Source organism: Streptopelia decaocto, assembly GCF_964273445.1.
Source record: "Streptopelia decaocto genome assembly, chromosome: 7".
NCBI lineage: Eukaryota > Metazoa > Chordata > Aves > Columbiformes > Columbidae > Streptopelia > Streptopelia decaocto.
The window spans coordinates 66,095,075-66,108,548 of NC_138661.1; the positions used below are offsets into that span (position 1 = coordinate 66,095,075).

Below are 13,474 nucleotides of genomic sequence, written 5' to 3' on the forward strand. Positions count from 1 at the left end.
TTTGAGACTCTTCCTTGGGCTGGACACCATGAAAACGTGTAAATGACACAGTCCCTGCTCAGGAGAGCTCACAATCTACGAAAGCAAAATGACATACAGGAGTATGGAAAAATACAGCTAAACACCAACAAAACTTTGCATACATATATATACAGTTATAAAGTAGCACCGCTATGTCTACCTACCCCTCTGCCTAGCCCTCATTACTGAGATGATTGTTTAATAGGGATCACAGGGGAAATGGGTCTTTAGGAGAGATCTCAAGGAGAAGGTCATGGCCTTATGAATCAGTTCAGGGAGGGCAACTCCATGCATACGGGACAGCGTGGAAGATGTTCTATTGAAAACCTAAAAATTGTGCAGAGCAGCATTTCTCCAGGTCAAAAAAGTTCAAGTGGTGTGTGCAAGATCCCTATTTCCTGAGACAGAGACAGCGCGGTGGTGATGGGAGTCACATTTGGCCACCAAGAAGACAAGTGAGGTCACTAACGTAGGACTACACTGAGGATGTTATTGGCCACGTGTTCTCTGTGGCTGCCAGTTAGCACAGGAACTATGAGGAGATGATGGTATGGAAGGGTTTGGAAAAAGAGTTGGGTACAGAGAAGGAAAAATAAAAAGATAAGACGAAGGAAAGGAGACAAAAGGAAGAAATGCGGGAAAAATATTTTCAAATGTAGTCTTCTGTTTGAGCTCTTAGTGTGTTTGCAATTTATTAACTAAATAACTAAAAAACATATACAATAATTAATGTACAGTTGACACCATAAAATAAACTGGACCGTATGCCAACATTTACGTTATGTTATTATCCTTCACTATGGAAAGGTGAGAAACAGGTTAAACAAGAGACAAAATGCTTCCCCTTACCCTTCTTCTTCCGTACTGAAGCTTGGAAATAGAAAGGGAATGAACTGTGAATCAATTCTGAAGGTAATTTTTATACGCTAAATCCTTGTCTGTCATTTTGAGCATCAACATTTTTCTGCCCTCTAAGAAGTTAAGTCTCTCCCTACCAGCCTTTGCTACACACATTTCTATCAAACCACAGCAGATAAACAGCTTGGCAAAAGCAGAGTTTATCGGGGTTTATTCTTTAACTATAAGGAGTTGCTCCCCTGTAGATATTAGGGAAACATGTACAATTGTTTTTTCTAAATTCTTTTTAAAAAACAGTAATTGGGGCAACTTATTGATACTGGGGCTTTCAAACTATGATAATAGGGTATTTTGCAGACTGAAGTGGAATCATTAGCACATGTTATCTGCCATATTTTGAATTAACTCTTTGAAAGAGAACAACTGAGATCGTCTGCTCAGTATTGTGGAGAACAGTGTAGCTAAAAACACGTCAATAAAACCATAAGTAGAGTTCAGAGCCAGGCAAGTGACTGTAAAGACTGCAAGATATATATATGTATATATATATATATATATATATATATTTTAATCATATTGTTTGGCTTAGCTAGGAGAAATTACAAAAGATATATACTCTAAGGGAAAACCAATGGGGATTTTCTATTTATCCTTTTTCTTCTATTACATAACAAGTGACATTCAATAAAATTAAAGGCATCACAATTAAAAACCAATAAAAAGGAAATACATTTGTACACAGCACATAATTAGCCTGTGGAATTCTTTGCCATGAGACATTATTGAGACCATGAGCTTCTTCAGTTCAGAAAAAAGATTACACATATATATCGATGAGAACATCCACAGTGGTCATGTACATATACTTCCTATTTAGTTTGCGGATATATGTTGTGAAATAGATGCTTATTCATTAGATAATTTAACAGAAATAAAAATGTGGGTGTTCTCATAGTTCATACAGATGTCCAATATATACACATATACAGATATAGAAATTATATATAAATACACACATACAATCTGTGTTTTATGTCAGAAGACAACTTTTAACTGATGACAGTGAGAACATTTTCTTTTTGGAAGCTTATTCGGTTGTTGGGCAATTTAAGAATTCTTGTCCCTTCTGACAATAGCCCTTTAACAGGACAACTAGTAGAACAGGTAGACCACAGATGTTATTTATAACAGTAGGCATATTGTTTGCTAGGGTGGCAATTGTTCAGAGTATCACAGAACTGGTATTTATGGTCTTGTTTGGGAAGAAGACAAATTTCTGCCATGCTCTACTATTACTACAGCTTTACTAGGGGACATAGATGTTTGGACTATTCTTCAAAATGTTGCCACTGTAATACCTGTCCCATCTGGATAAAGATATGGATGGGAAACCTGCTTAAAAAAATCAAGTGATGTCCCAGGGCTGCTAGTCAGGAGAGTTGCATGGCTTCTGCCAGCCAATAAGAACAAACTGCGATCAAGTATTATAACCTGAAAAAGGGGGTGAAAAAGCTAAAATATTATGGTCTTCATTGCAGAGGTGACTTTACGATTAATAAGCTGTTTTCTCCTAGAAAAGAGTGCTGCTTCTTTCTGTTTTAAGAACAGTATCTACTACGTACGACTGAAAGTAAGAGGAAAAGAAGAACACCCTCAGTTTGAAAGCAATTTGCAGAGGGGAAAATGAGAGGGGAAAAATGGTGCCTAAGTATTTCTGTCCCCTTGGTGACAAGCCAGCCAAGTTTTACAACCCAACTCCCTAGCACTCCATGAAAGGAAAACAAATCAAAACACCAAACCCAAAAAGGGGCTCCGGAAAGAATATTTTACGTTTTATTCCTGGAAGAAAAATTATGGAGCATTCATAAACTGTTGAAACCTTTAGCCGGGTTCCTAAACTTCCTGGCACAAACCAGTCAAATTTTCAGAGGTCTGTTAGAGCTAAATAACCCAACAGTATTGTTTTGGTCTTCAATGTGGTTGTTATACCATAGAGAAGACAGTAACCACTTGAGCAGCCCTTTGTTGGTCAGAACTCCCTCTGAAGCTCTATGACTTGGCTCACTAAAGGATGGATGGGGTCCATCTGCCCCAAAAACATCGACTTCCAGGAAAAAAAAAAGTGGAAGCAAAGCTTTGATTCCTTCCAGTTGGCCTTCATATGAGTCCATGCCAGAAAACAAAAATGATTATAAAATGTAAGTATTTAAATCAATGTAGGATTACATGGAAAAATGGTTTAATTAAATGATAGATTCTATTAGTCTGCAATGAGGGATGTGGTTTGTTTTCATACCCAATTATCACTCGCTAAACACACTGTTCTAATGTAATACTCATGTATAAATATGTGCTGGGCTTTCCTCTTTGTATATATGTTCCATCCATAACATATTTATGAGTCTAGCTGCAGAAATTCTACTTTTTAATGACCTAACAGATTAAAACTAGAAAAGAACTATGAACTTCCCCACTTCTAGAAAATAAATCAAAATTCCCAAAGAATTATGCATATCTAGAATGTGGACGATCTAGTAAAGCAATCTACAATCACATTTCTTAAAATTAGCAAATAAAAGACTGAATGTTCAACGCTTTTTTATTACCAATAGTACGAAGAATTAAGTTTATATCATGCACAGAAGTCAAAGTGATATCATAATATGCACTTTTTCAGATCAGGGTCTAATGAAAGCAAGTTGAAGCTGAAGCTGCTTTAACACTGTCAGCTTTTTAAGAACAGCTTCTGGCAGCTTACCTTTATCCACTAATGAGAGGCCACAGAAATTTAAAATAAAACAACATTAGATGAACTGAAAATTTAGAAAGCAAAGCTAACAAAATACGATACGGCATTACTTTTTAGTAGATGTGCCAAACTCTGACGATGCATCAAATGTATCGACATTCTCTTGCGTAGCAGTAAAGGCACAAGTTTAAACAAAAAATTATTCATGCAGATCATGCATATTTGAACTCTCCAAAGATGCAGCATTCTTAAAACCTTTTCTGTACTATATACTGTACACATTGCAGTTCCTTTTAGTCAATTTAACATATATACATATATATATATATCTCTTACATTTCTATTATGCCAGCATGCTTGTCAAAAAACACTTTCTTACCAAGCTCTTCAAGCTCTGAGGTCATTGACTTAGACCGCAAGGTCAGTGCAGTGGTTGGAGCTCGCTTAGGAGGTGGTGGCGCTTTGCATTAAACAGAAGGATACACAGCGTAAGTAAATAGCCGTCTCTAAACCACTATAGTCACATACACAATTTCATATTTATTTAAAATAATATGCTACATTAAATAAAGTAATAATAAATACATACATGCGGAGGAAAAAACCCTGAGATGCTTTTCATGTACTGAATTCCTATACCGCTTCTACTTTTAGCGTAGGTTGTTTGACACATCGGCAAGCTTTTATGTAACAGGATACATAGAAACATTTAAAGCTAAATAACTGTGCATGTCTATTTTTCAGTAGGAAAAAGACTTTCTAGAGAAAGTGCCTCACAGCAGTTGTGCCTCTCCTTCTAATAAATGTACATAGCTAAAAATCTCCTGGACACCAGCCAATCTCTGCCAGAATAATCTCATCTCTGAAGAAACTGTTACATCTGAGAAATACAAGAGAGAAGATTCACATTTATCTTAATAGTTACAGTGAGACTAGGGAAAAGAGGTGATCCTTGGAATAAGTAAGATCTGAAAATATCAAGGCGATCATCTAGCACAGAAACTAAAATCCAGCAGGTGTTCTAGTGTCCTGATAACCAATGTTATGCTCAGAACAGATTATGCCAACGTTGGTAGGAAATTTGAAGCTTCCATTGAATAGAAATGGCTGTGGGACACCAGGAAAAATTAAAGAATCTTCAGTGTTTTGGCCAATACCACACATCAGACTGCACCATTTTGACAAAAGGAGGGAGTTTGGGGGCAACAAAGGGTGATGGAGGAAAGAAGTGGACAATGTTCTTCCCATATCACCTATATCCACTATGACAGCGTCATCCTTTCCCTGTTAAGCTCCATCATCTTCTTACAGAGGTTTGAATGCCAGCATGTCACAAGAAAACAAAAATAGAGCTCCAGTTCAGTGCCAGTTCTGTACATGGTAACATCAGTCTGAGCTCTGCCCTTCCCCAACAGGAGAAGTGACAATAAATCTGTGAGGGAAACTGCACAAAATGCTGGGTTGGTAAATGACGCTGGGTACCCAACACTGGCCTCACCAGAGAGGAGACCGATGGCAAGAAAAACCTCCCACACAATTCCTAAAGGACAACGGCAACTGCCAAGTAAAAAGAAAGGCTCCTCACTTGTATCAAAAATGGACAAGATCCAAAAGTGAACGTTTTTGGCAAATCATAGAATCGTTTTGGTTGGAAAATTCCTTTAAGATCATCAAGTCCAACTGTTAACCTAACACTGCCAAGTCCACTGCTAAATCATGTCCCTAAGAACCTCATCTCTGCGTCTGTTCAACCCCTCCAGGGATGGTGACTCCATCATTCTCCTGGGCAGCCTGTTCCAATGCGCAACAGCCCTTCCCAGGAAGAATTTTTTCCTAATATCCAATCTGAACCTCCCCTGGTGCAACTTGAAGCCATTTGCTCTCATCCTATCACTTGTTCCTTGGGAGAAAAGACCAACCCCCTCCATGCTCCAGCCTAGTTTCAGGTGGTTGTAGTGAGTGAGGACGTCTCCCATGTTATCAATAGAAGGGTCTGGAGAGATGACAAATGAGTTTGTTTTCATAGAATCAACTTCCCTTTGGGTTGTACACAACAACACTTCTATTTAAAGCCCATATGATGCACCCCAAAAGGCAGAGGTGAAAGGTTTAAGATGTGTGAATAGTAATTCTATCATGCTAAAAATAATGCAGGACCATGTGCAGGCATTATTTACTTTAATATAGTGTTTTTTCCCCTCCAAGGTGCTTTATTTATTTTATTTATATTTTTTTTAAGCACTAGACATCAAGAACACTCACAGCACAGACAGAAAATTTTACTCATGGACAAAGAGTGAACCCTCAGGTGCCAGCCTGTGAGTGACGATTCAGGAAACTGGTGGGAGGAACAAGAGTTCTCAAAAACGTGATACTGCTGTACTGAACACCAGTTAGCAGCAGCGATCTTTTCTGCTTAATGGGAATTATGTGGGCCTAATGACTTCCCAAAGTAGCTTCTACCTGAGCAAACTCAAGGGCTTCTAAGGTGAAGGAATAGTGTAAAAGCCTTTTTTTTTTTTGTGAAGATTTGGTGGTGTTCTTTTGAGTAGGTGGGTGGGAAACACATTGAAATTTTTAAGGGAATACCCCATAATTATGATATAGGTTAACCCACAATTTCCCTTAAATTTAATGTTAAAAAACCCTAGGCTTTTAAACTGGAAAACCAAACTTTTCCTGGTTTACCCAGACGATTCTTTCCCAAAGTCTTTGTGGCACAGGATGCTACACGAACCTCTCTTGGCGTAGCTGTTTCCTTGCTGGCAGCCAAGTGGCAGAAAAAGAAGCTGTGCGTGTTTTCTGCTTATGGGAGGAGAAGGGATTTTCCCTGCCTGGAACAATTCCCCTACTATAAATTCATCTAGAGGAATTTTCCCATTAAAATGTACTTTTCTACATGCTGCTTTCTTATTCCTACAGAGGTCATTTCTAAAACACGTGTTCTGCAAAATTATAAGCTCTCAACGATTTCAAGAGGAGTCAAACCAAGATCTCAAGCACGTTTAAAATTAATTAATAAAAGATAATCTGGCTTTTGTGCTTTTTCTCAGTGCCACAAGAAATTTTACTACAAGATCTTCAAACTTATAAATGTATAAAGAGCAATAAAGATGAAATTTCATGGCAAGCATGACAAGAGAATATTGTCCCTTTTGTCACATATTCATGCATAAGTCAATGGAATTAAATTACTTTAAATTAGAGTATTTCAAATTTTAGAAGTTAAATCTATAAAGCAGAATTTATAAAACAGTAATTTTGTGTTGTTATTCTGTTTTCTGTGGAGGAAGAACAAAAGGACTCTATTAGGGAAATGAGAAAAATGTACCTTTCTTTCGAGCTGTGTCGTCTGGATCAAGATTCCTGGTGACTGTGACGACCTTGAGCACGAGGTGGTTGCCCCCTTGGCGGATCATGTTCACCACCTGCCTGTGGCCAACCTTCACTACATTCTCATTATTAACCTGCAACAAAAGAAAAGAGCCTTTTAGGACAAAAAGCACAAAACTCTGATCTTTCCGTTTTGAAAACAGAAGGTGGAAAGAAGAGGAAGATATAGAACTTCTAATTACTGGCTTTTAATAAAAATACGTATTTAAGAAACAGTGTATAGGTGACATGAAAACAGGAAAACAAGGCTCTCTCTTTATGAAATATGCAACTAATTTCCTTATAATTACCAATTTAAAAAACAAACCAAAATATCTAATGAGTTCAACTAAACCTTTCTCTTTACCTACTTCATTTCCACATTAGTGTGCTACAACTCCGCATTTCTTACACCAATATTTTCTTAAACGACAGTCATTTTTCACCACTGCAATATCCACAAACATCTATACGCATTTTATGCTGTATAACATAATCAATGAGCTATTAAGAAGCTTTTCTTTTCAGATCATCCAGGAACCAAGATTTTCTCTCCTGACGTAAACTCTTGCGTTCAAGAGACATTATTCATTATACGCGCTCTCCTCATTTCCCAGCATCTGACCTGATGTCCTGGAAGCAAAGGCAACAGGGCCATAGAAGTGCAAAGGAGTCTTTGTGGAAAAAAAGGAGTTAAGTCTATGAAGCCCTGACCAGCTATTACAGTAATGCCAATTAAACTTTAAACCACACTGCAACATTAAATTTCAAAATGTACAATTTTAATTCTACATTTTACTTTACATTCCTGGGCAATTCCTGCTGCTACATCATCAGTTTTGCTGTATGCATCTTTGCATAAGATAAGCGGACATAGAAGAAATCATAGGCATCAAGGCTGTAAAGCATGGATAAAAGCTATTTATTTATTAATTCCCTCTCTAAGAAGTCACTGAAAGTTATCAGAAATCTGAATGATAGCAGCATGTATACTGAAGTGCTGCGTGTGCCATCAGAACATTAAAAATAAAAAATATTGAGGGATGGAACTGGTGAAGAAGAGACGCTGCCAGAATACATGCTGGGAATTTGATCTCTATCCAAAATTCAAGTGACTCAGTTGTATTTCACTAAGATCACTCGGTGCCTTCCAAAATGAACAATCATTTTAAAAGTGTTTTTAGCCTCGTCTATTTATTCTGACAGGCTGGGCACCTCACACTCTAAAGAATTTACAGTTTAGAGCACAATCTCTCATTAAATATTATTGCCCTTTAGCAGAACAAAAAGCGCAAGCAGGCCCATTCCAACTTGAACTAGTTTTTCCATCCATGGCGCAGGAAAAACTTGCCTTTTGTCAGGCAAAAGCTGAGACAAAAATGCATTATTATGAAATAACATCTTGGTAAACCATATTTTTAATACAATGCTGCAGTCAGAAGTCTCGAAGCATGGTCTGTGTGCTACGTCTATAAGCTTGAGATGCTTTTTTAGTTTCCTATACATTAATGTAGGTGTAACACATGCTGAACATCCAGACCTGTTCAACAGGAAAATATGAAGTTCTTTCGTTCTGTAGGTGGAGGATATAAAAGAATATTGATTCGAATAGGACTGTTACTGGTTTATTTTATTTCACACATTCTCAGCATCTGGTATTTGATTCCAAGATATGGTATTTATCTAGCTGGACCAGTGGCATCTAAATTTAATCTAAAACATTTTAGTGGAGTCATCCATTTACTTCCAAATTCCTTCTGGTATTAAAATCTCAACCAGGTAATTATTTTTAACAGCAAAAAAAGTCCATGCATTAAAGAACTACAAAAGGCATCTACTCTATCTTTACTGGGATTAAATTTTAAAGCTGGGAGCCACTATGGATTAGAATATATGCCCTAATGCTGTCAAAAAAAGAGAGATCTCTGAATCAATCAAAAGTTAATATTAATCAAACACATGTACACTTCACTAGTGTAAAGTGATAAATGTGTAAAATGATAAACAGCTTATGCAGCACACCATCTGTTCGCATCGTTATGTGCAATGATATTTAACATTTAGAGCAAGAGCAAATATATATGACACATTTTTAAAGCTGTCTCAGAAACAAAACCTGTAAACGACTGTTTATAGCAGCTTTGTTTAAGAGGCACAGTTACAAAAGCTGGTACCAAAAAGATTTATATTGCAGAAATAAAAATATTCATAGGAGATCTGAAGATTATTTCACTCAAAGAGTTTACAGAAATACTTGATAAGAATCATAAAACCAGCAGAGCAGGACCTCATCTTCACTGTCTTTAGGACCTCATTACAAAGCAATAACTTCAAAATTGTCAATAGCTCATAAGGAACTAGGATTTCAGCGGCAGATTCTCTATTTCTTTTGACCTTCTTCAATATTTTATCTAGAAGCCAAATGACTGCAGAAATGGTCATTAAACAGTAAGACACCAGAATTCTTGCAGGTTTGTTCAATAGTTTTAGTCTGATATTATTCAGCAAAACTTTTTCAGTTGTGAATAATTTGATGAGACTGTCTCTCCACTTCCACTTGGGGCTTTGGCAGCGGGAGACGGCGGCTGTATCGCATTTCTGCTTTGGAAACACATTGTTATAATCAGTAAAAGAGATATCGTCTTCACCTGTGCCAATCCATTTAATAATCGCATGTGTACTTGGTATTAATGCGATCACATTCTTTGAAACATTAAAAAAAAATTGTTTATAGTGGCAAAGTGTTTAGAAGGATGTTCTATAAACAGTCAAACAGCCAAGTTGGTTTGTAGGCACAAATGTGTCTGTCTTTCTTTTTCAAGCCAATCTTTCAACATATTTTCTGTCATCTTTCACTGCAAAACCTTAAGTTCTTTTTTCCCTTCAACTCTTCCCCAAAACTTTCCTCCAAAGATATTTCTTTTCCCATTTCCTTCATAAAAAGGCAAAAATAGATTACAGAAATAGATATCTCTGTGGCTGGTTCCATGCTACGTCAATGGCAACTGGTCAGCCAGCCAGCCGAATGCAAGGAAAACTGTCCCTCAGGCCAGCCAACAATTTCAATAACGCTCCTCTATCCATTCTCAACTCTCAGGAAAAGACTCAGAACTTCATATTTTGGAAATTCAGACTTTAGCATTATTTGGTTAAATCTGGGCAGTGGGATGGAAGATACTTTGAAAGAATTTGAGAAATAACTTATGAAATTGTATGATGTCATAGACCCAATGTCTTTAAAAATTAGCCAAACAGGAAGTCTGAACTATATCAAGCTGAACTTACTTTTTGGGTACGTATGAAACATTCTTGAAGTGTTTAAAGGGAAGAACACTTTTGTGAATATCAAGATTTTTCAACTGTATATCTCAGTGCTTTTTCCACCTTGCATAATGAATGTACACAGGTTTTTTAGAGCGGTACAACATTACAAGACAGGAAAATTATGACTTAAGAGCAAGCTGGAGACAGAAGTGAGGAAAAAATCATAGTACACAATATTTCCAGATAAAATAATTTGCTAGTAGTGTGCAATGCATTGTCTTTCAAGGCCTTGAAGTATTATCAGCCACATGGCTTATACCACCATTTTTCGCGTACTTCACCTAACATAACCCTGTGTGAACCTTGTGAAAAGGATCAAATGAGACTGAACAGAGTTGAGGAGAGCAGAGAAGAGATGGTGTTACCCAGCCTTCGTCTGAGTGATCGCAATGTTATGATTTAGCTTACAGAGAAACCCAAGCAAACCTTCTGGATATGTTTAAGACACTAAATATTCATACCTGGCAGCAAACAATACTTGCCATCGCCTCCACATAGTTTAGAGGTTTCATTCCTTTCTCCTAGCTGGCGGAATCTGTTATTCACACAGTTATCATTTCATGGCTTCCTCCAGCAACGCAACATCCTTGAGCATGAAACATTCAGTTCTCCAAGATGATGCGGAGTGCTGTGTCTCCATCCCCCACCACTGTCACCACAGCGGACACATCGCTGCTCCCTCCAACACCCTCTTGGAGAACTGAAGGTGCTTTGGGGTTTGCATTCGATGTGCTTCCCAGCCAGGACTCACATCTGCCTACAGCTCCAAACTAGAGACTGTGATCAACAACAACGTTCCTCTTGCACAAAGAGCTTTGAACACCAACCATGAGGAGTTCTCTCTCCAACATGGCCATTCTCACAAGAGATTATTCAAAAATATGGAGTAAACCAGTGACAAAGACAACTAACAGACATAAATCTCACTGGCTTTAATATCCAAGTCCACCACTCCAACTTTATCTTATGGAGCATTTATACATAGCATCATCTAAACCCCACAAAACCCAATAAAAATCATGAAACGTTAGTCAAGAATAAATAATGATATGGTCTCCAAGAGTAAAATATTAATCATGTAATCAATTATTTTTCTGTGTGAAATATTCCCTACATGAAAGAGAAGATAATATATGAACTACCATGACACCAATAAATTTCTCCCGAGCTTTACAAAGAAAAAGATGCTCCCGCTCAGGCAACCTTATAATCCTGATAACATCAGAGACAAGCGCACAGGACTGAGAATGACAACAGCTTATAAAATGGAAGAAGTTTAGAACAGCATAGGATACGGGAGAAATTGGTTTACAGTGAACAGGAATGGAAGGCAGTAATTTGAGGGGTGATTTCAAGACCTGAATTTATGGTGGAAAGGGCACCGTACCAGAAGGCACAAAGCCAAGAGCAAAGGAGAAGGGATATTTAGCGTGAGATGATTGCTAAGAGCACAAAGGAGAGGCAGCAGCTATCTTCTGTCCCGGGCTATTTTTACCAACACCTTCTAGGTAATCTTGAAGGCAGCAAAGAGCTTAAATACCATAGAATCTTTTTGGTTGGAGAAGACCTTTAGGATCATTGAGTCCAACTGTTAACCCAGCAGTTATGATACCATAAGAGGGAGGACTACAGCAAAGTGCAAGTCCGTGTGGCCACGTAGATGCTGCTGAGAGGCACAGGAAATTGTAAAGTGGTTGTTTCATATTTAATTACATTCACACATCACTAAACTGCCCACAGGGCAGCTGGTATTTACTTCAGAAGCAAGGTTAGAGAGAGAATTACCTTGAAATTTGTTTCTGGAAGATTAAACTTACCCCTCTACCCCCAAAATAAATGTGTGTTTCCATAGCTTGAAGAAAATGAAAGTGTATTAATCTTTATTCCCCAGAGAAAATACAACTGGGTGGGTCCTCAATTTTTCTGCCACACTCCAACACCAGGTAATATTCCATTGCAAACAGACTCTTTGCTGTGTAAATACATGCACTTAGTTTACTTACTTGGGCAGATTTAGGACAGGGAGGAAGAAATGTTATTATTTTAAAATGTAGATTTTTTTGAAAAGAGTACGTTAATGAGTGTCCTAGATATGCTGGGGTAGATTTCAAGGATATTGGGACAGACTGCATAAAAGTGGCTTTTTTTCCTGAAATTTATAACTATGCGATTGGTTGAAAAATAAAATAAAAAATAATAAATAAAATAAAATAAAATAAAATAAAATAAAATAAAATAAAATAAAATAAAATAAAATAAAATAAAATAAAATAAAATAAAATAAAATAAAATTAAATAAAATAAAAATAAAATAAAATAAAATAATAAAAGTAAAATAAACCTGCACATTGTAGGATAGCAGATGCATGAGCTGGAACACATTCACCAGAGCAGCCTACTCGTAGGAAGGTGCAAAAGAAGAAACACTACCAGAGAAAGAGACCTTTGCAGAGTTTGTTCTATTAATAAAAAAAATAATCTTATTTCTTCAGTGCATCATCCTCATCCTTCCATTATCTAAACATTCTCTCAGTGGCAAATGTCAGCCATTTCCAACAGCAATTAAGTGGACAAAATCATTCTGCTCAGAATGACCGCTGCCTTAGTGCAACGGGGAATAAATTCACCTTGCAGTTGTGAACACGCATTCTGTCACAAGAACCTTCTCGGCAGCTCTTTCTATCCATTGAACGACTTGGAAAAAACAACAAATAACCAAACCTGTTTACACACACTTACAAACCCTTGCCTACGCACTTTTAAAAAAACCCTCCATTTTTTGTAGAGACTTAACACACGCTAACCCAATTACAATTTGTCCCAGCAAAATAAATAGCATACAAGAAATTTTGTAGGCTCAAATGATTCTTTTGCATTTTAAATAACTACACAGTTATGCACACAACACTGTCGGAGCACGTCACAAACCAGTATGAATTTCCCATCCATGAAGTATTATTCTGTAGACTAAAACGCGAGACAATGAAACACGCAGTGATTGAGACAATCTTTGGGAAGTTATTAGTACTCTCATTATATCCGCAGTGCCTATTCAAGGGTCAGGTAAAGACTGTTTAATTCACCAAAAAACAGCAACTGGTTGTGGTGTCTACAGGAGTGCTGGCCTCAAACTCTTTGTGATGGGCTGAA

General features: G+C 37.3%; 1 protein-coding gene across 1 annotated transcript in view; it reads right to left on the reverse strand.

The window, feature by feature from the left end:
• Nucleotides 1-13,474, reverse strand: part of SHANK2 (SH3 and multiple ankyrin repeat domains 2) — a gene marked incomplete at both ends in the record, with an annotated part of 273,237 nt that overhangs the window by 31,708 nt on the left and 228,055 nt on the right. The window contains 2 exons of the mRNA XM_082059244.1: nucleotides 3,978-4,088; nucleotides 6,960-7,095. Of these exons, the coding sequence (XP_081915370.1) occupies nucleotides 3,978-4,088; nucleotides 6,960-7,095 (247 nt within the window). The remainder of the gene's footprint in view (nucleotides 1-3,977; nucleotides 4,089-6,959; nucleotides 7,096-13,474) is intronic.